The sequence below is a fragment of the Pelodiscus sinensis genome, chromosome 16 (genome assembly GCF_049634645.1).
Source record: "Pelodiscus sinensis isolate JC-2024 chromosome 16, ASM4963464v1, whole genome shotgun sequence".
Taxonomy (NCBI): domain Eukaryota; kingdom Metazoa; phylum Chordata; order Testudines; family Trionychidae; genus Pelodiscus; species Pelodiscus sinensis.
Window position 1 is genome coordinate 37044108 of NC_134726.1, and position 27822 is coordinate 37071929.

General features: G+C 48.2%; 1 protein-coding gene across 4 annotated transcripts in view; it reads left to right on the plus strand.

The window, feature by feature from the left end:
- The first annotated feature begins 2417 nt into the window (after positions 1 to 2417).
- The window catches only part of LOC102455891 (uncharacterized), a 100745-nt gene continuing 75340 nt past the window's right edge, over positions 2418 to 27822 (plus strand). For 2 of the 4 annotated variants that reach the window (XM_075899815.1, XM_075899817.1), the window contains exons 1-18: positions 2418 to 2667; positions 2787 to 2878; positions 3591 to 3697; positions 4828 to 5192; positions 6792 to 6895; positions 7365 to 7483; positions 8653 to 8838; positions 11636 to 11844; positions 12079 to 12170; positions 14108 to 14217; positions 15515 to 15685; positions 18627 to 18838; positions 21273 to 21376; positions 22436 to 22554; positions 22676 to 22843; positions 23927 to 24132; positions 25600 to 25694; positions 26815 to 26921. In XM_075899815.1, coding sequence (XP_075755930.1) covers positions 2818 to 2878; positions 3591 to 3697; positions 4828 to 5192; positions 6792 to 6895; positions 7365 to 7483; positions 8653 to 8838; positions 11636 to 11844; positions 12079 to 12170; positions 14108 to 14217; positions 15515 to 15685; positions 18627 to 18838; positions 21273 to 21376; positions 22436 to 22554; positions 22676 to 22843; positions 23927 to 24132; positions 25600 to 25694; positions 26815 to 26921 — 2535 coding nt within the window. In that variant the 5' untranslated portion in view covers positions 2418 to 2667; positions 2787 to 2817. Of the gene's footprint in view, positions 2668 to 2786; positions 2879 to 3590; positions 3698 to 4827; positions 5193 to 6791; positions 6896 to 7364; positions 7484 to 8652; positions 8839 to 11635; positions 11845 to 12078; positions 12171 to 14107; positions 14340 to 15514; positions 15686 to 18626; positions 18839 to 21272; positions 21377 to 22435; positions 22555 to 22675; positions 22844 to 23926; positions 24133 to 25599; positions 25695 to 26814; positions 26922 to 27822 lie in introns of those variants that run through there. The other 2 variants (XM_075899816.1, XM_075899818.1) reach the window with 2 other exon arrangements.

Here is a 27822-nt window from a genome sequence, read left to right on the forward strand (position 1 = left end):
CAGGAGTCCCAGTGCCACGGTCTCACACGCTGCATTGGTCAGCTCTTCGGTGATAGTCACACAACATCCACCCCCTCGCACATGTTGGCCCCAGAATCCACTTTGCTCGGAAGTCGCTCCTGGAAGAGGGTGTGCATCAGAGCTTGGCCTGGGGAGTCAAGACTTCTGTGTTCCTCTCCTGTCATGGCAGCTGCCTGGCTGAGGAAACGTGGGCAAACGGTGTCATTGCTTTCAGTAAAGCCTGTAACTAATGTTGAGAATCTGGTCTGAAAGGCACAGGAGAAGGGCCATGTGTTCAACGTTCAAAGGAATCGGCCCTGGCTCTGTTTGTACCCGGCCGATTTCTTCAATTGTTCATCTTTCTCCCAGGGCTCCAACCTGACATCTAGCCAGCTCTCCTCCATCCTCCAATGCTACATCACGGACCCTGCAGCCCCCCTGGACCAAGGGGCATTCCTCTTACTGTTCCAACAAGTCAGCAGAGGAGTGCTGCAAACCGCGCTGAATGAAATCAGTGTGCAGGTAATAACAGCCGCAGCATGAGAAAATGTAGCACAACTTCCTCCTGAGCACGCTGCTGAGCAGCAGTCATAAGATCGTCCGTATTTTACTCTTTTTTCTTTGCGTGTCACTATGATGTTTCCAGGAAGCTGATCTTGTGAGATGTTTCCTAGATACATTTTTAAGGTACAATTCTGCAACACGCTCTTGATACACAGGGTCATAGTAATAGGTGGCTGTTAGGAACAAAGAGGCAACTTATGTGCATGCATAGTGCACGTTGCATGTGATAACACGCCGCGTATGTGCATTTTCCAGTCTTACACAGGCATGTGTTGCAGGGCTGATTCAGTCTCCTGTGTGGAGTGTGATAGCCCTAAAAACACTCTGATTTCTGCATTCAACTTGCTCTTTTCAGACCCTCAGTGACCAGATCACACCAGCCGCCAAAGTCTTCCTGTTGCATGCGGCGTGGGAAGTTCTGAAATCTGAACCCCAAGTGCAAAATGCAGGCTTCCTGGCCTCCTGGTTCCAGGAGACGCTGCATGCCTACCTGACCGCCATCGACAAGAACCTCCTGGACTGCATGAGCCAGCTCCCCATCACTTGCGATGGCCTGGCCACGGTGTAAGTCCAGTCTCATTGTTTATGGGTCAGGGCACAGATGCGAGGCTGCTGCTGATTAACACCGCTGCTACTTTACCTTGTGAGACTGTCGTCGTTATTACACAAACATGGCTGGTTGTACTGCTGCCACTTATTGTTACTAATTATTGTGATAGCTGTTGGTGATGATAATGATGTGTTGTTATTACATAGATAGCTAGATAGATAGTATGGTAATGGGTAGATAGAGTGGGTGTACAGGGATAGATAATAGATAGATAGGCAGTATGGGGATAGATGGATAGATAGATAGTGTATATGATAAATAGAAAGGGTGTATGGTAATGGATGGATAGAGGGGCTGTATGGGGATGGATGGATGGATGGATGGATGGATGGATGGATGGAGTATATGATAGAAAGGGTGTATAGTAATGGATGGATAGATAGAGGGAGTGTATGGGGATAGATAGATGGGTGGATAGATGGATGGAAGGATAGATGGATAGACAGATAGATGGGATGTAGGGGGATGGATAGATAGATACAGACAGACAGACAGATGAGTGCCTAGCACACACACTATTGAAATGTACCATTCTGAGAACCATCAGGGATCTGTCCAAGACAGGTGCGTATCAGTCACATAACAGGCCTACAGTCCAAAGTAGGGAAATCAATTTTTTTTGTCAAAATCCACATTTCTTGGTCAAAGATCACGACAGACCTTACACCAATAAGAAGAAGTCAATCAAAAGATTTTGCGGTGCGTTCAAAAGCTTCTGGCGGTCTAGGTTTGGCCGCCTACTCAGTGCCTCTAAGGCAGAAGCAAAGACCGACAAGAGAGACCTCCAAAGAGGGGGGTGCACCCATTGGATCCTAGATGCGGAGGATCCAATGGAGACTCAGGATACCTGGGCAGCCATCAGACATTGCCAAGCCCTGAGCCATGTGGGGGAGTGTTGGCTCAGGACCCCCAGAAGGGGCATGATCTCGGGTGGAAGGGATGGAGCCAGAGGCTAGCCTCCCCTGCCATCCTTCAGCACTACTTGGCTTGTGCCATCCAGGGCTCCAGCAGCAATTTAAAGGGCCCGGGACGCCAACCACGGCCGTTTCCATTGTGATGATGACCAGGATCCGTGGGCCCTTTTAAATTGTCAGGTCCCAGGGCAGCTGCCCTCTTTGCCCCCCTCCGCCATTGGCCAGCCCTTTGTCATATGGCAGCCAATCAAGATGCCCCCTACCAGCTCCCCTTTATGACCTCAGAAGCTGAGTTGTCAGAAGATGCCCATGAGCAGATCCTCCGCTGGTGGAAATGATCAACTCTCCATGGACTTCAAGGAGCCTTGACAGTTTATACCAGCTGGGGACCTGCTCCAGAGATGGGAGCTGGTGACGGAAGCAAAAGAGAGCCGCGAGAAGGGAAGGCTGGGAAGAGGATAAGGGCCAGAATGGGGTGCAGGAGGAAATGAGAATGGAGATGGCAGCAACACAAGCACGTGTCTGCTGACCACATGTGGTCCTTAGGTCAATTTCCATCCGACATCCATAGTGTGAAAGGTTTGACTTTTACCCAAGAATGCGGGGGTGGAGAGGGAATGAATGATGAGAAGGATAGAAATGATGAGGTAGCATTTGGCCTCCGTTTGATGGTATCCCTTCTGAATCCCCTTCGTTAGCGTGCAAGCTCTGGACAGTGTGTATTCGCAGATGGACACCAGCACAAGGCAAGTGGTGGCCGACTGGATTGGGAGATTCCTTTCAGCCCACGGTAAGTGATCAGCATGTAGAGTCAAACACAGTCCTGGCTAAACTCCACTGACGTCCATGGAGATCTTGGAGGCCGTGTAGACCAATGTTTCCCAAATGGTGTTCAGTGGAACACCAGGGTTCTGCTAAGTGAAAATAAGGTCCCATGAGAAAATTCCATTCCAATAACATTTTATGATTTAAAAAAAAAATAATATTGTGTGATTTTTGTTTTTAAATATGTGCAATTAAACTAAACATTGATCTCATGACCTTGTTTAGCTTTTGTTTATTATTATCCCTACTTATTTGTGGTCTACTTTGTCAGCTCCGTATATTAGGCTGTTATTAGGGGTTCCTCAAAATTCGTTCGAGTTTAAAGGGGTTCCGTGGCCAAATAAAAGTGGGAAACACTGGCGTAGACTAATGAAGCATAAATGAATATGTAAGCTCTCTTGTCTGAGGAATGAGGATTATAAAATGCGCTGGTCAAATAACGGAGTAATGGAATAATTATCAAATAATAATATTCACAAAAAAGCCGCCCACATTTGTGATTAACATTATTTGACCATCTGTGCAGCAAAAATATTTCTGCTTTCATCAGCAACACAAATGTAATCCCTCCCCTCTCCCCAGTGTTTTTTTAATCTTTGTTTCCCTTTTCTATGGGCTAACGAGACACAGCGCCCATGCTCACAGAGAAATAAGAGTTTCTTTCTGTGTTGCTCTAGTTTGCCAAAAAAGCTCAGCAAAAGAGTGGATACTAAGCAACTGGAAGAATTTCCGAAACTATGCATCATATAATGCGTTCACTACTTCCTGGAGTGGTTTTGATGGGGTAAGAACGTACTTTGAATGGATTCGTTCATTTAGTTATTTCCACCATGAGGTCGGTTGCAAAATTTGGAGTCCAGAATCAATATCTGAAGGATCATGTTTTGGTTTTCAAAATTCCTTTCGAGTTTTAATTAATAATAATGTTGCAGTAGGTCACTAAGCACATGTCTACAAAGTGCATCAAGGCTATTGCTTGTACCCGGTAGCGTGTCATGCAATTTATCATAGAACAATGCCATCATGTAATAGGATTTGATGCTGCAATTCTGCTCCCTAAGTTAAGTATGTTGCCTGTTAGATTTTAAACTCTTCCGAGCTGGAATTTTCTTTTTCTACATGTCTATAAAGCACCCAGACACTTTTGACAACTCTCTCACTTTATATGAAAGTCAATGGGAGTTTTGCTTATCTATGGACTGTATTAACCAAAGTCTCAGCCAAAGCCCACTGAAGCTGGGAGTCATCTGGTTCTCAGGTTCTAAGTGGGCAGTGCGTGTCCTAAATTTATATCCTAGTTCTTGGCAAGCCAGTCACCAAACTGGAATTTTTCTTGTTTCACACATTGGTTCAACACTTAGGGTACGTCTAGACTACGGGCTTTTGTCGACAGAAGTTTTGTCAACAGATACTATTGACAAAGCTTCTGTCGACAAAGAGCGTCTAGACTACATCCAATTCTGTTGACAAAGCAAGCCGCTTTGTTGACATGACAGTGTAGATGCAATAACGCCTTCTGTCGACAGAACTCTGTCGACAAAAGGCGTTATTCCTTGTAGAATGAGGTTCACAGCTGTCGACAAAACTGCTGAGTTCTGTCGAGGTTATGTCGACAGAACTCAGTGGCAGTGTAGACGCAGGTATGTTTTTGGCGACAAAACCCTATAGTCTAGACGCACCCTTAATGTTTGTGTAACGCTGATGGGCAGAACTGAACCTAGAACCTCTGGAGCATAGCACAGCACAGCTGGCATTCAGCTAAGGCTGTAGCGCAAACTCATTTCTCCCTCTGTAAGTGGGCTTAAGTGCCAATGGCACCTCATGGGACAGTGACCAACGCCCAGTAGGTGTGCGAGCTACATGTGCTCCTAATGCCATGATGCAGAGCTTTAAATCCAACCCATTTATTTCTAGTTTGCAGCCCTGGATGTCCTCACAGCCAGCCAACTAGCACAGCTGACAGCCACTCACAACGTGTTCTCCAACAGCAGCATGGCTGCCAGCATCACCCATGTCCTCAGCACCAGCGATGTCCGCTACCTCGAGGGCTACTTGGACGAGCTATCAACCTTGACCCTGACGCCGCCCTTTGACCACCAAGTGATGTATTCAGTGCTGGAGACGGTTCTAAAAAAGGTCAACGAGAGCTTCCCGGATCTCTGTTCTCCCTCCTTGAAAGACTTGTTTCAGGTTAAACTGAAGATGCTGCTCCCGGTGGCGGATGCAAATATACTGAGCCTCATCCCAACAAAAATAGGCTGCACTGACTTCCAAGAGATGTGAGTATATATGTCCGCTCAGCAACATGGTGCATGATGGGAAAGAAAGTGAGGCAGATGAGCTAGATACATTTAGTATCTCCATAGCAAGTACCAAACTTGAAATGGGATTTTTGTTACCTGAAATCTCCAGGGCCACCCTGTACCCCATCCACATTTGCCTTCTGTCTCCCTTTCAAATGTTCCCCAGCGCATTTTGAAATCGTCCTTGGTTGACCATAGACGCTAGCTATACTCTAACAGCATTTGGGGTTGGTCCTGCTTTGGGCAGGATGTTAGAGTGGATGACTTCTTGAGGTCCCTTCCAACCCTAATCTTCTGTGATTCCATGACCCCTCCTGTCTGAAGAAGCAGTGCCGTCCACGATGGGTTAACCGGCAAAGGTGAAGTCGTTCGGATAAAATGAGAACCAGCTTAAGCCACCAATTGCAACTTGGAATGAACTGGAATCTTTTGGAAGAATGAGTAGTCCTGTGGCACCGTAGTTTGTCTACACTACAAGTTTATTTTGAAATAAGTTATTTCGAAATCATAACTCCGGAAATAACAATTTCAAAATAAGCATTATTCCGTTCACGAGCAGGAGGCATTCTTTTGAAATAGCAAGCCCGTTATTGCGAAATAATTTGGAAATAACCGACTTGCTTTTTGGACCATCACCTTGTTATTTCGAAATAATCTTGTGGTGTAGACAGGCCCTGAGAGATTAACAACAATATATAGCATCATGAGCTTTCATGGGCAAAACCCACTTCATCAGATGAGCTGGGGTGGAAGTAACAGAAATCAAGATATTTATAACATTAAAAAAAGTACTTGTCAATTGTAGGGTAGGGCTAAAGAGACTAATTAAGTGGGCAGGGAGTGTCACATTCTTACTTTTGGTGTAAAAATGCAGTTGTTAGAGGCAGGAGAGTGTGCTTTATGATGTGACATCCAGTTAATGTCTTTGTTCAAGCCCAGGGAAACAGTGTCAAATCTGTAGATGAATACCAATCTCTGTACTTGGCTGGTGAAATTCCTTAGTAGAAGAATGGCTACGTTTAAATCCATGGCTGAGTGCTCAGGCATTTTTCAAGATGGAATTTTTCACGTGCCTTTTTCCTTTCAAGTTCTGGCAGGAAATAAAGTGGCAACACCAAGAACAGGGCTGTTCTTTCCGTGCCTGGTTCTCCTCTTGCCTTGGTATCCACCACGAGTAGTTCCATGGAAGGGACTGGAACTTCGCTGGTGTAAAATCACTGTAATCAAGAGCAGATTCCATCTTCCTGAGCGGGCAAAGCCAGGAAAGATGCCCTCACCAGAGCTGCAGACCAAAGAAGTTCAGTTTAGCCTCAGATCAGCAGTTTAGTTTGCCCCTTCTCTAACAGCCTGTTGGGTCTTCCGGTCATCGCGGGCAGATCAGAGGAAAAGGATGCATCATTTATTTCCGAGGCAACAATTTGCAAGTTACTAACAACTTGATAAAAGGGCCAGGAAAAGCTGGAAGTCTCTTAGATTTCCAGGCTGGAAATTCTGGTCTGGAAGGATTATGGGAGTGACGGAGGATGATTCTGACTTGGGACCTCAAAAGCATGTTTCATTTTGTTTACCTTCCAGCTACAAGGGATTGGATTCTGTGCACAGTACGTTAGACCCCGACACCCAGAAAGCCGTATACCATGCCCGACTGAATTTTCTCAATGGACAGGTGGCAAAAGAAGGTACTTTGTTACTGTCTTTAGTTTCTTCTACCATTTTCTCAGCGTCTTAATGCTCAAGTCGTACCCTACAATTCTGGGATGTCTTCTCCCCATGCCTTTGTCTGTTCCATAGCTGTCATCCTTGGAAGTGGGAAAATGCAGGAGGACTCAAAGGGCACCCAACAGCCCAGTGCCACAATTTTCAATGAACTCCAGTTTCCTGGCCCTCTGCTCTAACTACTAGTCCGTAATGTCACCCTGAACTGTATTGCAAAGCCCACCTGAATGGGAGATGTCTAGGATCAGTTAAGAGCTATGATTATAGCTCTGTTGCTAACTTCTGTCCTTTGGAACCGGAGTTACTTTTCCCATTTAGTTTTGGCTGCTTGGCACAACTGATCACCTGACTTGTTACAAACTTCCCCCTTGTCTTTTTGCTGATGAATGGCGCTGTTACCATCTGTCTGATCAGTTTCCATGTCTCTTGCAGGAGTAGCTTGTACAGTCACGTCTGTCAACAGCAGGAATTGGTTGCAGGAAAACTTTGGGTTCTCCAGCGTCTATGCTGACTACAGTGATTTCATCCGGCTTTTTCCTGCCTTTAATGGGGTAAGTACGATCCCAGCCACAATTCCCACCAGTGTTAAGATTTCATCTGCAAGGTGAAATTCACTCTGGGGCAAAGAACCAGCACTAAAACGAGATTCACAGATGTCCCACTCAGCTCAGGCATAGCATGGACACCAAGTGGTACACAACAGGGATAAATGCTTCTCCCACCCCATAAACATTTACACGATATGAAAAAAATGTACCATTCTAAATTGGGATAATGTAATCAAAATCTTCAGAATGTTCAGGAGAAAAAAATTTAAGAAATGGGTGCAAAGTCAATCTAAACAATTCATATTGATAATTTTCCAGAAGTGTCATTTCAATTTGGAGTACGTTCACGCCCCCCCCCCCCCCCTCTTTTTTTTCTAGAATCAGCTTAACTTTTAAAACAGAACGTTGCTTCCAACCACAAACCTAGATGTTTTCATTTTGGAAATATCCAAACAAAATGCTTCCATGATTTAGAAACGTTTCCAAAAATTGTTGAAAATTCCACAAAACTGACCAGTTACTGTGGAAAGTTTTGGTTTTGATGAATCAGCAATTAAAGAAAACATTTTGTTGAAAATTCTGACCCGTTCTCATGGTTTTGTTGATGCTGGTGAATATACCCTTTTGAATGTTCATTCACAGGTGGCAGAAGGACCACAGCTGATGAAATTATGTTTATTAGGGGAATAAAATTAATTCCAAATGTAGCCCTTTTCTGGTTCAGAATCCAACCAAATGTCATTCGAGTATGTTCATAACACATACGTGACAAACAACTGATATGAATAATTTCCAGCTATGTGTTATTCAGGAATTCTTCACATCAGTTGTTTGCTGTTTGTAAGTTATTGTGTGTGGACGGTCCCTAAAGTCACATGGCTTTATTAGTGTTCCCTGATTGGATGAATGAAACTTTTCAGGCTAGATTCTAATGACTCAAGAAGTCTGCACTTTGAATGGGTGCATGAATGTTTGTGTTGAAATTAATGAAACTTGCAGCTGTTTCAATAACCAACACGCCACCAAACACTAATAAATAGTACGTACATCATGGTGAGTGGCGTTCATTGTTTTGAGAGACAAAAATACTGATAAATACATTTTAAAACTTTTCTGGCTCTCTGGGTGACTCGGAATTTATACAGTTCAACTCTGGATTCCTTTTCTTTTAGTATGAGGTGACGGATTTGTTAACTGCGACACACCTGGCAAAGCTGGTTGTCATTTCCAGCATCCTAACTGACAGCAGCAGGCTCAGTGCGAAGACTGATGCCACCAACGTGATGAACACCTTCCAGAGCAGAAATGTATCTGACCTGCAGACCTTCCTGTATGAGGTCAATGTGCTCGCAGCACAGGTAAGAGAGTTTCCTTTGGCCATGGGTGCTACAAGCGATGGGCCTGATTCCGTAACCTTTGCTCACATCAGGCCTGATTGTCTCATACACCCCAGCCTCTCTGCATTTCTGACAGTGAAGTGGCCCTAAACTGAGTGTTTATGCAAATCAGATCAATTGCATAGCAATGACTCATGCAACTAGTCCCACTGCTAGTCAGTATGCTTGAAGGTTGTGGATTCTGTCCCTAAAAGGGCATGTTTCATAGCCCCATGTGATGTGGCCTAGAACAGCAAGAGACATCTAAGTGACTGATACTCATTTAATTGGCCGTATCTTTATGCCATTACATATAAGGATCAGTTAATGGATTGCAGCGGGAAGCAGAAAACTACCATTTGACTAGCATGAGATGAGCTCAATAACAAATTGGAACTGGCTTCTAAGGCGTTGTCTACATTGGCATGTTTTGTCACCAAACCCTGGCTTTTGTTGATAAAACAGTGAGAGCGTTTATATGGCAATGTGACTTTTGTCAGGAAAAACACCGACTTCCAGCCCTGGGAGAGACTTTTGTCTTTTCCCCTCCCTTTGTCATCAACAAAGAGCCAATGTGAACTTTGCTGTTTGTTTTGTCCACAGAACTGGCTTCTGCCAGTATCCCACAATGCCTGCCCTGATGGCTCTGCTCAGTGTTCTGTGATCTCTGCTGCCCTGCAGCATGTGCCCCTTCCCTTTCAAAGCCCTGGGAAGTTTCTGATAGCTGAGGGAGCTGCTCCGTTTGGGGAACAAACAAAGAGCAAATCATTAGAAAGCTCCTGTTCTGCCCTGCTAGGAACCCAGCAACAGAAAGGCTGCTCCTACAGAGGGAGAGCTGGAGAGACGGTTGTGCTGTTTTGACATTCCTCAGAACAGAGAGCTTGCAGAGCTACAAGGAAATCCCAAGAAGCACAGGGATCAGCCATGCCTTCCCACAACACTGCCCTGTGGGATGTTTACCCACAATGCTTTGCTCTATCTGCCAACAGGGGAGCTGGCAATGTGGCCATGAAATGTCATCAATGGGAGGCAGAAAAAACAGTTTGACCAGTTTTCACTTTTGGTGACATTTGCCTGTTGACAGTGCTTTTGTCACCAAACCTTCCCAATGTAGACACAGCCCAAGAGTGAGGCTGTTTCTGATTCTCCTGATCTATCAGAGTCACTAGAAATCTTAGTCATGGAGTGACAAGCCCCAGTAGAAATGGTCCAGAGATACGGTCATGCAAAACTGCTAAGTGGAAGGATTCCATGATCTGTCCTAGCTCACTTCCTCCTCATGCAATTCTACGAGTTTGTGCTCTGAGTCCTTCTCTAATAGTTGCAACTGTGTGTGTAAAACTATGGGGCTGATTGATGCTGGTGTAATTGTGGGCAGTCTGAAACCAGGGCATGCACTTTTTGAATGCTTCAATATCTTTGATATAGGTGAGAGGATTATTCTAAGAGGGGTGGTTGAGATTCTGTGGCCTGCACTGTGCAGGGGGTCAGACTAGATGATCATAATGGTCCCTTCTGACCTTAAAGTCTATGAATCTATGAATCTATGAAACCCGTCACCTATGCACACCTGCCACAGAATTCAGGAGCCATTTGGACAAAACGAGATTTACAAGTATCACTGCTGTTGCCTCCATGCCCAAGAGACAGCATGGCCAAAAGCAAGTGAAGCAGGTGTGTGCACGCTCACACTCAAGTATCTAAAAGGGCGTGATGAGGAGGAGGGAGAAAAATTGTTCTCCTTGATCTCTGAGAACAGGACAAGAAGCAAGGGGCTTAAATTGCAGCAAGGGAGGTTGAGGCTGGACATTAGGAAAAACTTCCTAACTGTCAGGGTGTTTAAACACTGGAATAAATTGCCCAGGGAAATTGTGGAATCTCCATCTCTGGAGATATTTAAGAGCAGGTTAGACAGACACCTGTTAGGGATGATCTAGATGATGCTTAGTCCTGCCGTGAGGGCAGGGGATTGGACTCGATGACCTCTTTAGGTCCCATCCAGTTCTATGATTCTATGAATTATTCCCGAGTATAAAGAGAAGCTGTTGTCTAAGAATCAGCCTCTGAATCTGCTGAATGCAGTATCATTTCCCAGGTTTACATTGGAAAAAATCTATCCATATTTCAAAGCATTTTAAGACCAATTTTCTGCACTCCCATGAAAATGCAGATTTTTCAATGGTTATAAATGAGTGAGATTTATATATAGAAGCACTAGAAGTTTTAGGCTATGACTACACAGCAACATTATTAAAACATAGTCCTGGTCTACACCGCCGGCAGTTATTTCTACACAATGTCAAAATACCGTCAAGCTGGAGGACTTCGTACTCTGACTCTTGTAACCCTCACTGCACAAGGATTTCGAAATAAGTGCTCGATTTCGAAATAAGAGCTTTGTAGACAGCACCAAAACTCGAAATAAGCGATTTCAGAATAAGCTACACAGTTGACGTAGCTCAGTCTGCATAGCTTGTTTCGAGTTAAGCCCTGCTGTTCTGACGCGCCTTTAGAGTCTTCCAACACAATGTTGTAGAAACAGATGAACCAGGCAATTCTAAGAAACTGGAACACTAAAAGTGTGTGAAAAATCAAATTAATCAGCCAGACATGAGACATAGGGCCCGGTTCTGTTTCACAGAAATCAATAGCAAAATCTTCCATAGACTTCGGCGGGAACAACATCACACTGACGTAAAAGGTCTGGAAACAGTGCTGTACTTCCATTGCATTGACGTACGTGCCTCACTTTCATAGTCTCCAACCCATTTCTCCCTAGATGAACATAGTGAACATAACCAACGTCAGTGTCCGGGAGGTGATGCTAGAGGGGATTTTCCAGATCCTGAAGCCACATTTTGCCTCCATGACAACAGCTGGTTTAGAATCCTGGTTCAATGGCACATTGACCTTGTATCTCGCCTCCATCACCCCGGAGGAGCTGAGGGCTCTCCCAGTTCGAGCGAACTGCACACAGCTACAGACAATGTGAGTCAGAGACCAACTCGCCGGCTTCTTTCATGGGAGACCACCAATGAGCGTGGGAGGGAAAGCTGGGAGATGGGGATGATTGTGTGATTGGGAGGAGAAGATGAGAGACGTGAGCTTGCCGGGCCAGTATATTAAAACGAGTCTGGCCCCACGTACTGGGTGGTTCCGTTAGCTCGAAAACCACCGCACATAATTGCAGCCAACTATGATCACCATTGGTTTCTCTTGCAGCGTTAAAGGCTTGGACGATGCCTTTGACCAGATGGCAATGGAAACAAAGACAAGTGTCACCCAGTGGATTGTCAGGTCCCTGCTACAAATAGGTCTGTCTCCCCCTCTTTCCTGGTTTGTTGAGACGAGTGATGCTCTTGAATATGTTGGCTCAAGAAGCCATAGGGAAGTCTCCCGAGAACGGTGGCATTTCAGTAGCTTCTTGGGAATGATGGAGGAATGGCAAATGGCTAGGACTTCAGTTTTATGGTTATTCAAGATCTCACGGCAACTTTCACAGGGATAGTGTCCTGGTGGGATGATCAGAGAGCAAGTGTGAAAAATTGGGACTGGAGGAGGAGTAAGAGTTGCCTCTAGAAGACAAAGCCCTTCATATTGGGACTGTCCTGATAATATCGGGATGTCTCATCGCCCTACGTCCTGCAAATTCCAGTACAAGGAAACCAATTCTACATTCACCGCAGAGTTTCAACCAGATGTAAAATTCTTCACTTCATGTCCTACATGGACAAGCAAACTTTCAGTATGTTATTAAGCAATTACCATACCCCAGAAGCAGCTGCATTTCCTGCTGATGACATGATTTACACAGAGAGAGAACTTTGGGATCCTTTTGGGTGAAAACTCCTTTAGAGCATGTCTACACTACAGCATTATTTCAAAATATCTAATTTCAAAATAGTTAATTCGAAATAGCTTATTTCGAAATAACGCGTCTACACACAGAATGCATTTCGAAATAGCGTTTTTCTATTTTGAAATAGCATGTCCACACTGAGTGGACATTGAATCACAATTAAGGACAATTAAGACTGGTTGGAACCAGTTCCAGCAGGGCATCGGGTCAGAAGTTGCCTTTTGGCCAGGGCGGCCAGCAGGGCACCCTGGGAAGGGCTGAAGGCCTCCTATTTCGAAATAAGCATCTACACAGTGCTTATTTCGAAATAGGCACTATTCGTCATGGAATGAGGTTTACCGATTTTGAAATAAGCCCTCCGCTATTTCAAATTAATTTTGAAATAACGGAATGGCTGTGTAGACGCTAAGATACTTATTTTGAAATAACGGCTGTTATTTCGAAATAACTTTGCTGTGTAGACAAACCCTTAGAAATACAGTTTGTTATATCATTATGATTGCACGTATTCCAGGAGTGTCTAACGACTCAGGCTCACATTTTATAAGACACTGTACAAACGAAACATAGAAGACAGTACAGAACTTGTCCTGGAGCGCTAACACACTGAAAGACTCAGAGGGATAGCCGTGTTAATCTGTAACTGAAAACAACTTAAAAAACAACAAATAGTCCTGCAACACGTTAGAGGCTAACAAAAAATGTAGATGGTATCATGAGTTTTCGCGGGCACAACCCATTTCTTCAGATGAATGGAGTTACGGGGTCTAGGTTGCAAAATAAATAGAGGAAGACAGGGAATGGGGAGGGAAAGAGAAGGAAAAAATGGGGAAAAAATTGTCAATTAGAGTGCCCGTGCTAAATGAAGCTGATAGAATGGGTTCTGAGTACTTTAAAGAACCTGGTGCTTGGCTTTTTATGTCATTAGGATGTGGAATGTAGAGGGTAATCCAGTTAAGGTCTTTGTTAAAGCCTCTGTTGCAGGTACCAAACTTGTAAATGAAATTAAGTTCTGCAACTTCTCTTTCAAGCTGGTCACATCACGGGCACAGTAGCTGTTCAGAGCGAGGGTGTGCACATTTCTAGCCCTATTCCTAACACTTGTCATTAGGCCTGGCTGCCCCATATTGCCCCTTGCAGGAAAAGTGTAGCACCAGTTGTCCGAGTTTCTTTCCCCCGAGGTGGGTGTCCCTGGCTCGTCATGCATCGTTCTGAGCTGGAGGATGGCTTAGCCCTCGGGTCAAGTGATAAACACATGTAATCCCATATTGGGAGCATGCACACAACAGGCTAGTGCCAGGTAGATCCAGACCCCTTGCTCAACTGAGCTAAATCTGTGAGTAAGCAAGCCCTTACATGCAAATGGTTTTATTTTTTACTCTTGATTGATAGGTGCTTTAGAATGCAAGGCCACTGAAAACTGGATGACCCTTAGTTTCCGAAGATTCAAGACCATAGCTAACCTGACCGACTTCTTTGCTCTCGACAGCAATTTTACCGGGGTGAGAATGTTGGTTTGGACTTCTAGGATCATGTTACTGCTTTGGAGGAACCACATTGCTATCCTGCTTTGACACGCGTGTTCAAATCACAACTGAGTCATAGAGTACAAAGGAGGAGCCGCGTAAGCGCACACAGGGTGAAATCCTGAAGTCAATGGGAGTTTTGCACTTGACCTAAATAGAGCCTGGATGTCCCCATACGGCATGGAAAGTATTCCTGCCCTAAAGTAGAAGCCTGAGATGAATTTCTGGTTTATGAAGTTTCATTGATCGAAATGATCTTTGGTGGTTTTACTCATCGTAGCATCATCTAGACCTCCTTGATGAGGGCAGATGCCCTTGTGGCTAAAGAACTGAACTGAGACTCAAACGATTTGGGTTCGGTACCTAACTCTCTCACACAGCCCCTGTGTGGCCTCGGGCAGTCTGTCTCAGTTGCTCGCCTGTAATACGGGGATTGCGATACTGCTCTGGTCTGTCTTGTCTAGTTAGAGGTGGGGTGGGTCAGATCCAACTCGCCATGCCTTTGGATCCTGCCTGCGGCCCGCTGGGAACCTCAGGCAGGTTTTCGGCCAATGGGAGCGGTGACAATTGTATTGAGGGCGGGACAAATGCGCAAAGATTCCGCCCCTCTCCCTGGGCGCATGGTGCAGAGAGGCACATGGCTCACGCAGCCAGCTGCTTTGAGCAGACTGGCAGCGGCAGCCCCACCTCCTCCCGTACCCCAACCCCCTGCCCCAGGCCACCACCCAAACCCTCTGCACCCCTCTACTCCCTGCCCCCAGTCACAATTCCTTCCCAGACCCTGCACCCTAATCCTCTGCCCCAGGTCATAACCCAACCCCCTGCACCTCTGCCTGCACCCCTATCCCAGATCACAACCCCTCCTTCAATCAAGATGCCTCTCAACCCCACATCCCCTCCTGCACCCCAGTCCCATGCCCCAAGCTCCCTTCTGCACCCAACCTCCCTCCAGAGAAAAGCATGGCCCTTGACCACTTACCAAAATCTTGCAGTGACCCCCATCAAAAATGATTGCCCACCCCAGATGTAGAGACTCCAATGTGTAGCACAGGGACTGTGCATGTACAGGGCCCAACCCAGCGGGGGTCCTGATCTCCGCTGAGGCTACAGGGTGCTACCCTATTACAGACGATCAGCAGCCTGCTTGTGAGAGCAGAGATAGCGCAGAGCCATGTCTGCTTTGGGATGAAGCGCAAGGGAGATGAACTCTATTGTGCCTCTCCTGGAAAGGCCAAAGAACGCCGCCCAGCCCTGGACACTCTCTCTGTTGCAGATGGCGCATCTCCAGGAGCTGACCGCGGGGCAGATGGCTCAGCTGACCCTGACGCAAGAGGTGTTCCTCTCTGTCGCCAACATTGAACGCGTCTTTGACAGACTCGCGGAGATGCCAGGACCCAAGGGGCTGGCGGCCTACTGGGATGCGTTTAATATTGCCTACGAGGAGGTACCCATGGGGGCGCAGGTCTCTCCGTGGGGCTGTACTGGGGGTTGGAAACAACATGTCCAGTGGCGGACCGGCAGGATCGTAGACACATGAAATTAAAAAGTGCAGTAGGGGAGCTCATGGCGTTCCGGGATGATGGGGGAGATTCAGCTATCGATTGTGAGAGCTGGGATTGGCCAAGGCTGCTCTAAGGCCATTCCAAGAAGTCCTGCCCCTTCCTACTTGAATGACAACTTGAGGAATCCCCAGCTAGCATGGGTGCCGGAACTAGGGGTGTAGGGGGGCTACGGCACCCCCTGGCGTGAAGTAGTTTCTAGTATAGATTCAGTTCACACGTTGGTTCAATATCTCTCAGCACCCCCTGCCATGCACCCTGTGCCAATGCCCCGGCCACTCAACATGCATAGGTCTGACTGTATGCACTTTCCAGGAGCTGTCGATTGACAGCAGCTGACGATTTGACCCTACTTGTCTTTGTCTCGGGCTGGTTTATTGTCTCTCACACCCGGCCGTTTCTGGGTGCTCCATTTCTAACCATTCGTGGAGGCCCCTGTCACCCCATTAGCAAATCGGGGCCTTTCCCCTCCTCCTCGGTAAACCTAATACCTTTCATCGGGCCACTGGAAGAAAGACAGAGTCTCAGACAGCAAGACTCAGGCTCACCAGGTCTCTGCCTCAGGTAAGCTCCGCATTGCGCAGACCTGGCTGCGGGCGGGGTGGGGGGAGAGGGAGCAAAGGGACAGCTTTGTGAGTAATTGAGCTCCTTCCCAGTCCCGTGAATGGACTAGCTTTGTACCAGAAGCCGATGTCTTTCGCTTTCGACTTCCCTGTGGAAAAGGAGAGAAGAAAGTGGAGAGAAAGCACATGGCATCAGCCGGTATCAAGCTAGTTTCTGACTAAAGAAATCACCTTTTGAAGGGTTCCTTTGGGGGCTTTTTACGTTTAAATGAAAAGAGAATCCCTTCTGGAACTCAGCCGGCCTCACCTTGTTTGTCGATATAGCAGAGATCCCGTAACACGGTCGTTCGCTCCTTCCAGGCCAAGGACGGAGCGCACACAACTCCCCTAAGAAGCATTAGGAGCTGGGGGCACTTCATAGCCTGGTCACTTTCAGTCTACCTTCGGGCCCGATCCTGCAAGGAGCTCAGGGCTTCCTGAGAGGCAGCTGATCCCCATGGGTTTGTCTACACCATACACTAATACCAGGATCTGACTCCGGTTTGAGCCCTCTTTCTGTCCACACGCAAATGGGTCTAATGCAGGTCAGCCAGGCTCCCCGAAGGAGCCTGCCAGGGAAGCAAGTCAGAGTCCGTGACTCAAGCTGAATCCCTGTCACTTTGCAGCACAGCTGCAGGCAAGGCCCAGACCCAAGGCAGAAGGGCTGTGGAGTGCGCTATGGCTGCGTTAGGACGATGCCGTGTGGATGTTTGAGCACCGCCTTGGAAACACCAACACTGCAAGCCTGGGCCCCACAGTGTAGATCCACCCTGGGCCCCTGGGCAAGATGGGGATGGAGCCTGGCTCTGTGCTCCTAGAAGGGGCGGGGCCTCAGGTGGAAGGGGCGGGGTCAACGCTGCCTGGAGTTCAGCACTCCAGTGGCCATTTAAAGGGCTGGGGGCTCGGGGCCTCTTTGAATTACCCAGCCCTAGGGCACCTCCCTCCTCTGCCCCTCTGTCAGCAGCCCTGACCCGGTGAGAGCTGGAGCTAGGGCTAGGCACTATGCAGGCGGGGAGCCTCAATTTTCGTTTTCTAACCCAACACTCCCTGGAGGATTTTCTGGGTGGGATCAACCCGTCATAGCACAAACAACACCCCTGGATTTTTACCTGGCAAAGACCTTCCTGCAGAGAGCGATCAAACCAATGGCATGCCTTCCCCCACACCGCTTCTTGGGGTTCAATCGTAAAATAAGCATTGTTTTTTTATCAACATTTTACATTTCAATGAAAGAAAAATCCCTCCACACGATACTCTTGAGATTATCCCGTTTTTCCACCAGCTCTACCATCTGCTATGTCTGCCATCTTGGTTAGTGCCTGACTGATTTAGTGCCACTTGGGCAACACAATATCTAGAACAGAAACTCCCTTAGCATGGCTGACCCAAAACTACCAGTGATTTGTACAGGAAAAAGGTCCACCCTAAGTGAGCTTCAAGTGCCACATGCGTTACTAACCTCCCAGAGCACCACAGCATCTTTTGTTCGATGTTGCTTCAGAGCCACCCAATTTCAATGGCGATATTTTAAAGCAGGGTGAGTACAAGAGGTTTGGTTTCCCGATGGAGAGTGCATTTCAAAATGGCCATCTCAGGCTAATTCTGGCTTCTTGAGCCTGGGTGTCCAGAATAATCTCTAGAAACTTGATCTCGGACTTGAATATATTTAGCACAGTTCCAGGATAGGGGTAAGATGTCCAAGTGCCACCAACAGTTATAGAATCTGTGCCTCTAATCTTCTGTGACTTCTTTAGGAAACAGCTCTCCAAGAAGCATCAGCATTTAAGAAATCGAAATTGGATCTCTGAGCAACTTCCGCTTCTGAAACCATGTTTTCACTCCACGGAAGATCGACACTGCAGCGATCGATCTTCTGGAGTTTGATTTAGCGGGTCTAGTAAAGACCCACTAAGTTGAACTCAGAGGGCCCCCTTGTCAGCAGCCGATACTCCTGCTCCTGCCATCAGCCTTTGCTGCCATCAGCCTCCTGCTGTGGGGAGAAACTTGAATTAAGGCATGGCAACTTCAGTTAAGTAATTAATGTAGCTGGAGTTGTGTGTCTTAATTTGACCTTCCCCTTTAGTGTAGACCTTGCCTAAGAATAGGAAGTAGATGGCCAAGAGACTTTTTCATCTAAAAACAGAAACTGGACAAGAAAGGAATACTTGTATTTTTCAAATTCCCACACAGAGCTTAATGATTGTGTTTCCTGTCCCTTGTGTAGCCTCCTGTCCTCGTGCTCAATATCTCGATGGAAGTGAAGCACACCATGCTGGCTAGAACAATGGAGCAGCTGCGCATTGCACTCCCCACATTCACAGATGCTGAATATGACCTGTGGTTTAAGAAAAGACTCGTGGTGGTTCTGCCCAGCATGAAAGCTGATGTTCTTCACAACATCCCTATCAACGTGTCCTGCAGCGCCTACAAGTCTCTGTGAGTCATAGGCTCCTTTTTCACACCCTTTCATTTCTTGAGCCTAGAGTTTTGTAAGCAGACAACTTGGTGCTGTAGATTCTAGTAGTGGGTGAATCCCAAGAGGAGCCGATGGTGCCATAGTCACAAAACAAGACTGGGGCTACATAGAGACTGCAATCTTCTTTAGGAAGAAACTTTTCTGGAAGAGATCTTCCAGAAATTTTCTTTCGAAAGAGAGCATCTACACAGCAAAAGCGCAACGAAAAAGCGATGTGCTTTTTCGAAAGATAGCATCCACATTGATTGGATGCTATCACACATTTCAGTTGTGATTTGTCTGGATGGAGTGGCCACCAGGGCACCTGTGTTATCTCCTGGAGGCCTTTGCTTTTGAAAGAACTCCGTCTTCTCCGTCCACACACACCTTTTTCCGAAAAAGCTTTCTCGGAAAAAGGCTTCTTCCTCGTAGAATGAGGTTTACCGCCGTTGGAAAAACCCCTCCGTTCTTTTGATTTTTTGTCAAAAGAACTCAATGGCAGTGTGGATACAAGAATTGTTTTTCTGGAAAAATGCTGCAGTGTAGCCACACCCTGGGAGTCTTTTACTCCCAGCTGTAGCACAAACTTGACACGCACATGGACGGCTCATTTTGTCAGGAGATGATCCTGCAAGCAGCCACATTCTGATCTTAAATGGGTCCGAATTTCAGCTTGGTCCAGAGGTGTTTAGAAGCATGACTTTAGTTTGAACCCGCCTGCAGGGTGAAATACTGCCTCTGCTGAAGTCAATGGGACAGCTCCCATGGATTTCATACCTGGCTTTTTATTGTAATTGTGAAAGGCAGGCAGAGCAAGCCAGCACTGCAGTATTTCATTTCAACCAGAAAGGGATCTAGGGGCCATAGTGGACGAAGGATGTTAAAGACTAGTCGACTATCCGATAAGCATTTGCTTATTGGATAGTTTTTTGATTAGTTGACGAGTCGATAGGCACTTCTGCATTCCTCCTTTGAAATGTACAAGAGCTCCCACTGGGGCTCTCGTACATTTCAAAGGAGGAATGTGGAACTCTGCGTATAGCCTGGGGCCAGCGGGAAATCCCGCTGACTCCGGGCTGCACACACACGGGTGCCTTCTTTGAAATGCACAAGAATCCCCAGCAGGGGTTCTTGTGCATTTCAAAGTCATGGAGCCCAGAGTCAGCGGGAGGACTCACAGTCCCCTGCTGATCCCAGGCACCATGCTATGCTGCATGCCAATAGGAGCCTGGAGTCAGCTGGGGAGTCCCCAATTGATCCCGGGCTCCCTGCAGCTGCCCCTTTCAATCATGCAGATGCGTGGTTCAAAGGGACTGCCGCTGAACAGCTGATCCACGGAACACCCTCCATGCTACACTGCATGGTGCTAGGAGCTTGGGGTCAGCTGACCCTGGGCTTCTAGTGGCATGCAGCGTAGCATGGAGCCTGGGGTCAGCAGGGGACTGTGAGTCCCCCGCTGTTCCCGGGCTCCATGGCTTTGAAATGCACAAGAGGCCCCTGCTGGGTTCTCTTGTGCATTTCAGAGAAGGCACCCGCATGCGGCCCGGAGTCAGCGGGACTTCCCGCTGGCCCCGGGCTATACGCGGCATTCCGCATTCCTCCTTTGAAATGTACGAGAGCCCCAGTGGGAGCTCTTGTACATTTCAAAGGAGGAATGCGGAAGTGCCTCTTGACTAGTCGACTAGTCAATTAGCCACATTTTAACATCCTTATAGTGGACCACAAGCTAAACATAAGTCAACTGTTGTAAAAAAACCAAACATCATTCTCGGCTGCATTAACAGGAATGTTGTGAGCAAGACACGAGAAGTCATTCTTCTTGCTCTACTCTCTGGTGATTAGGCCTCAGTTGGAGTAGTGTGTCCAGTTCTGGGCACCGCATTTCAAGAAAGATGTGGAGAAATTAGAGAAGGTCCGGAAAATGATTAAAGGTCAAGAAAACTTGAGCTATGGGGGACGACTGAAAGATTTGGGATTGTTTAGTTTACAAAAGAGAAGACTGAGAGGGGACATGAGAGCAGTTTCCAGTACCTTAAAGGGTGTTACAAGGGGGAGGGAAAAAAGGTATTCTCCTTGGTCTCTGATGACAGGACAAGAAGCAATGGACTTAAATTGCAGCAAGGAAGGTTGAGTTGGACGTTAGGAAAAACTTCCTGCCTGCCAGGGTGGTGAAACACTGGAATAAATTGCCTAGGAAGGTTGTGGAGTCTCCATCTCTGGAGATATTGAAGAGCAGGTTAGACAGACATCTATCGGGGTGATTTAGATGGTTCTTGGTCCTGCCGTGAGGGCAGGGGACTGGACTCGATAATCTCCTGAGGTCCTTCCAGTTCTAGTTTTCTAGGATTCTGTGAACCAGACTCAGTTGGCTCCAGAACCTCCTTGGCTCACTCACAGGTTGTTTTTATACTATAGAATTGCTGGGATCAACACCGGCTTCTCTGACGTTCCTGAGGATGGCAAGAGGGACGTGTATCACTACATCGTGTCTTTTCTAACACAGACATCTCAGGACACCGGTAAGGCCTCCCAAAGGAGCTATTTTTTCAGAGTTCCCTTCAGGCGTGCTCTATCTGCCTACGTTGTGCTTTTTACAACACTGCTAACCAAAGCACATGCCCCTGTTGGAAGGGCACCATCGCCTCCAGTCTGCTTGCTGGACAGGAAGGCCTCATGCATGTCTTCCGTTATCAGGCTCCCAAGAGCCCAACATAAGACTACAGCCTGGAGCACCATTTGGGAGTGGTTTGGGAGCCCCCCGGTTGTGAAACAAAAGGCTACGGGTGTTTGTGCTGAGCAGGTTTCTGGGGAGATGAGGCTAGCCATTATAAGCTCTACCTGTCAATCTACCAGGCCAGAAGGAAGTGCCTGGTTGAGGCTTTTAAGAGCACGTAGCTTTCAGTCCCTTCCTCTCTCTGCCAAGTATGGGAAGAAAAAGGAAACTGAGCCAAGCTCCGACTCGTTTTCAACTCCCGTCACACGGCAGAAGAGCTGTCTCTGTGCAAACGCCACGCAGTGACTGGGCACGGCAGATGTGTCCAATTAGCAGAGCTCCGTGCTGGGGGGCGTCTCACAGCGGAGAGCCGACACTGATGAGACTCGCGTCTGGATCCTTGTAGTCCGTGAAGAGCTGAGCGTTCACCAAGCGAGATTCCACTAGTGCTGAGGGCTGCCCGGGGGAGGCTAATCCTAGCTCCGCCCCTTCTATCTGATGCCTCGCCCCCAAGGAGCTGGCTTCCCCTCCTCTCCCCCTTGTCCAGGGGCCCAATGAGTCTGTCGGCTCCACTGCTGGTCTGCACAATTTGCAGCCTTCCCGCTCGCAGAATCAAACTCAAACCCGGTATCCCATGTAAAGCCTATTTAAATCAACGGCCTCACGTCTTTCCGTTGACTTCCCCGGCCAGGGATCAGGTCTCAGTGCCTAGAGTGGAGTTTTTAGTGGGCCGTCCTCATTCAAGCCAGTGACTGGTGATAGAGTCTCTCTCACTGTAACACGGGCAGCAATGAACATGCCGATTAGCACTGACTGTTCCATTCAACTCTCCCCGTCCATGCCTTTTCCTGTATCCTCCATGCAGGGGCTGCCTGCTATCCCAGGGTGTCCGCTAGAGACTGGCTAGTCGAATACTTGGGGAAATTCTCCATGGAAGCATCTTACGCTCAGTTGGTCTCATTCTTCCCCCAGCCCTTGGATGCGGTAAGTCTTTTGGGGCGTGTCCGCCAGCCGCGTGTTTTCAGGGGAGGAGAGGCGACGGGTCTCCAAAATGAAAGCATTGGGTTTGCATTAATACGCGTCCGTGTGGTTTGTCGTTTTCCAGTACGTGGTTCTGGACCTCCTGACCCCCGCTCAGATTGGGGACATGATGGTACAGTCGGACACACTGACCAGGATGGACCGAGCAGCCCAGCTCATTCAGTTCTTCCAACAGAGCACACCTGAGGATGCTCAGATGATTCTGAGGAAATTCACAGAGGCCGCGCTCAGGGTAGGCTTTCCTCAGGTCCTCTTTGAGATCGACTTGGCGGCAGCTGTTTCCCATCCCGACTTATGCGGGGGGAGGGGGGACATAGTTTTCTCAGGCTTCCAAGATTCAGTTGGCAGCAAGTCCTTTCAATGACGAATGAAACGCAAAGCACAGAATATAATTCACTGTCATTTCGTACGGACATTGACGGAAGAGAAGAAAGGGAAATGAGTCCGGGCATGATAGGGACTAGGTAGTTCATACATCCTAGAGTTATAGAAAATTAGGGTTGGAAGGGACCTCAGGAGTCATCGAGTCCAGCCCCCTGCCCAAAGCAGGACCAACCCCGACTCCATCATCCCAGCAAGGACTTTGCCAAGCCAGGACTTAAACACCTCTAGGGATGGAGATTCCACAACCTCCCTAGGGAACCCATCCCAGTGCTGCACCCCCACCTCCTTCACGGCAGGACCAAGCACCATCCAGCTCATCCCTGACAGGTGTCTGTCCAACCTGCTCTTACATATCTCCAGAGATGGGGATTCCACAACCTCCACCTTGCCACTGGAATGCAGTGCCATGTAACTCTGAGATCTGGGGGGCACACCATGCTCTGGGTGATGCTGTGGGCTGGCTGTTCCAAGCCCCTCCCCTTCTCCCCAATGCTCCGCCTCTTCCAGGACCACGGAGTCACCGCCCCCACCTGGCCCAGGGGCGGCTGTCAGTTCCCCTGTCTGAGATCTGAGACCAGAGGGCTAACAAAAGTCCATTTACACGGCAGGTGGGGAAACCGCCTCCCGGTCCAAGCAGACAGACTCGTGCTCGCTCTGCTGGAGCTGTGGAAATGGACCCCTGGGTGGTGGCCCAGGCTAGCTGATCGAACAAGACCACCCAGTTCCCCAGGCTCTAGCCCAGGGCGCTAGCTCCACCTTTGCTGCGACACCCACACTGCTACTTTTCATGGGCTAGCTCAGCCGAGTGGGGAAGGCAGCTCCCCAGAGCAGTGTAGACACCCCCAAAGAGCCCCTTCCCACCCAGCAGAGTTGGACTCTGATTTCACAGACACAAGTCTGTCAAGCACTGGGCCTTCTTCATTTCTTGCAGGAGAAAATCTCCGTCCTCCCAGATCAGGCTATTTCTCAGCTGCTCCTGCAGAACTACCTGGCCATGATGTCCAGGCAAATGGAGGCCTACACCGCCCCCGACTGGAACGCCACCTTCCAAAACCAGCTGCGCTTCCTGAGCCCCAGCTTCAGCAAAACATCACTCGCCCTCGTCATCCCACAGGACTATGACTCCTTAGTGGCAATGTAAGTCTTGCGTCGAGCTTTGATGGCCGGTCACTCTATCAGCAGGGCAGAAGTGCTTTCCTTTCATTCACCAAGGTAGCAGGATTAACACAAACCAAAGGAAGTTTTTCCTCATGCAGCACACAGTCAACCTGTGGAACTCCTTGCCACAGGATCTGGTGAAGGCTAGGACTTGAACAGAGTTCAAAAAAGAGCTAGATACATTCATGGAGGATTGATCCATCAATGGCTATTAGCCAGGGTGGGTAGGAATGGTGTCCCTAGTATCTGTTTGTCAGAGACTGGGAATGGGTGACAGGGGAGGGATCACTTGATGGTTCCCTGTTTCTGTTCGTTCACTCCCTTGGGGGCACCTGGCATTGGCCACTGTTGGCAAATGGGACACTAGGCTAGATGGACCTTTGGTCTGACCCAGTGTGGCCGTTCTTATGTTCTTCTCCCCATCTTGTAAGTGAAGGCCAGTTGAGATCTTGATGTCATTAGTCAGGTCAGATATATGTAGGGCTGAAGAGGCGTAGAGCAACCGGTGGGGTGGAACTAAAGGTTTAGGATCCAGGTCTGGCCACAAAATCTGCCAAATCCAGATCAAACCAGCATGAGTCAGTAGGTGAGGAAACGCACGTAGTGACATAGAACAATGCCATCGCTTTGCTGCCTACCGGGGAGCTGGCCGCCTCGCCAGGCCCTGGCAAGATCGGGGAGGTGGCTTTGCACTCCTAGAAGGGACAGGTTCTTGAGCGGAAGGGGCGGGGCTGAAGCAGTCAGCCCACAGCACCACCTGGAGCATGTCCCATTCCCCCAGTCCTCTGAGCCACAAGGAACACGCTGCGCCGGATTCCAGCGGTGATTTAAAGGACCCGAGGCTCCGGCCACCTCCACGGCCACAATAGCTTTTGAATCGCCGGGTCCCAGGGCAGTGGCGTCCTATGCTCCCTCCTGTGAGCGGGCCTGCCAGCATGCTAGGGGTGGCATGGTAAGTCTGAAGCAAGGGCGCAATGTAAGGGAACGTCTCAGGGGGAAACACCCAAGCAAAGGAGCATAAGAACATAAGAATGGCCACAGTGGGTCAGACCAATGGTACATCCAGCCCAGTGTCCTGTCTGCCGACAGTGCAATGCCAGATGCCCCAGAGGGAGGGAACACAACAGGGAATCCTCACATCATCCCTTACCTGTCACCCACCTCTGGAGAAACAGAGGGTAGGGACACCATTCCTACCCATCTCGGCTAACAGCCATCGATGGACCTAACCTTTATGAATCTATCTAGCTCTTTTTTGAACCCTGTTAAAGTCCTAACCTTCACCGCATCCTCTGGCAAGGAGTTCCACAGGTTGACTGTGGAATAATATTCTGGAGAAGAGATTGGTCTTTCCTTACCCGAGACCCCAGCTCCATTAGATCCTACCTGGAGAGTTTGTTTGTCTGTCCGTGTCCTTCACCATGCTTGTTGCTCTTGTCCCCACAGCGTGGCTGGCTTGGAGGGAGCTCACCTGCACATGACTGAGTCCTCTAGGAGAGCTGTCGTACTCTGGATTGTGCAAAACCTCAAAGCCTTGAAAGGTAACGTGACGGGGTGGCCCTAGAATGCGGTGCGCGCTGCTAACACCCTCCCCTGTGAGAACCACGGCTCGCCTGGTCGCGTTCTCCCTCCTCTAGGTCAGAACAACTGAGGCTAATGCATACCCTGTTAAAGTCCTAACCTTCACTGCATCCTCTGGCAAGGAGTTCCACAGGTGAAGCAGGAAGGGGAGCGGCTCTGTAAAAGGCGTCGTCTTTCCAACAGTGTGTTAAGCCCAGGTTCTGCATGCCCACCTCCCGCCCCTGCGAGGAGGAGGGAGCCGTCAGACCCTCTCACTCAGGGCACAGACGGTTCAGCCAGTGGAACGGACTCCCTAGGGCCAGCCTGGCCTTACCTGGGCATGTTCAAACTCCAGCCTCTGCCCTCTCAGCAGGGTCCAAGCACCATTCCCTAGTGCCAGCTGGTGCCTGTTCTTGAACCCGGTGATCCCTGACCCCGGCAGAGCATCAGCCTCACATTGCATCTAAGAAAATTAAATATCACCTAGTGACAATGCAAACACATACGGGCGCTCTATGGGGTCCTGTTCTGAAAGTTCGCCCGTCCTGCCGCCTGCTGCTTTCCTGTTAGGCATTGTGGCCTTATTTGTTGCACTCGGGTTTTGCTTAGAATACAGCCGGTCCCCAAGTTGCGAACGGTGCAGTTACGACCATTCGCATTTACGTCCGAAGCGGGCATAAATGCAGTCCCCGAGTTACGAACGCGATCCGCGCTTACGAGCAGTGTGGTCGCCATGTAACTCAATGGGGTCCGAGTTACAAACACTTTGAGTTACGGCCACGTGTTTGGTCTGAAACTCGTTCGTAACTCAGGGAGAGGCTGTATAAGTTGCTTAAGTTGCAACCTCCCGGTTCCCTCTACAACCCATGACAGCTATGGAATATCAAATTATTATTATTATTATTATTAATAATAATAATCATAATAATAATCACAAAAATAATCCTAATAATTAGCAGCAGCATTTTTTTCCTTCAGCCCGCCAGGCACCGAGTTTTCCATTTCTCTGGGACAAATACGTTTTTTAAACAAAATGTGCATATGGGGATGGAAGAAACGGATAATTGCATGAAGGTCAATAGATCGTTTTTTTTCCTTTAGGGTACTCAGCGGAGTCCACCATGGAATGGATACAGGCCACCTGGAGGTCATTTTTCTTTGATGCAACCCTAGAAGAAGTGAAATCTACCAATGAACATTTTAACCCTGTATGTATGAGCTGCCTGATGTGTAACGGGGATTGATTGAAAAACTAACTGTACTGTAGAAAATCCCACAGAATTTGATCACAGCATCAGGGTCACATTCTTCTGTCAGGAGCAGTGATGTAAAACGGGAGTAACTCTGCTGATTTCATTGCACTTGCTCTAGATTTATGTGTGTGTGTGGAGGTGGGTGTGTGTGGGTAGAATCTGGCCAATATACGTTACCCTACTGGTAGATATGTGTGAAGAACACAGCATGCTGTGATGTCACAGGGATTGTGTTGCTTTGTTGCATTGTGTGTGATTCCTACTGTCCTAGGCACGGCATCGCTGTGTGGAGGAGGGGGAAACAAAAGACAGGACAATGTAGCACTTTAAAGACTAACAAGACGGTTTATTAGATGATGAGCTTTCGTGGGCCAGACCCACTTCCTCAGATCAAATAGTGGAAGAAAATTGGCACGACCATATATACCAAAGGATACAATTTAAAAAAATGAGCACATTTGAAAAGGACAAATCACATTTCAGGACGGGGGGATGACCCATTGCAGGAGTGTATTTGGCCTCTTGCACCTGAGGGCCAGAGGATAGAAAATAACAACAACTGCTCTGGAAGGGAGACAAAGGGCAGGCAGAGCCGACTGCAAGCCGGGCACTAGGACCTGGGGGAAGGGTCAGTCTCGGCTATGAGAGAAGGGGCTTAGAGCAGAACAGGGCCCGGGAGCCCCTCTCCCCGAGAGGAATGATACTGGCTGCTCTTGGTCCCTGTGTTACACCGATCCTGTGCTACGCTGTGTCCCTTCTGCCGTGAGTCATCCCCCCTCCTCCCTTGGTCCTGCCGTGAGGGCAGGGGACTGGACTCGATGACCTCTCGAGGTCCCTTCCAGTCCTAGTGTTCTAG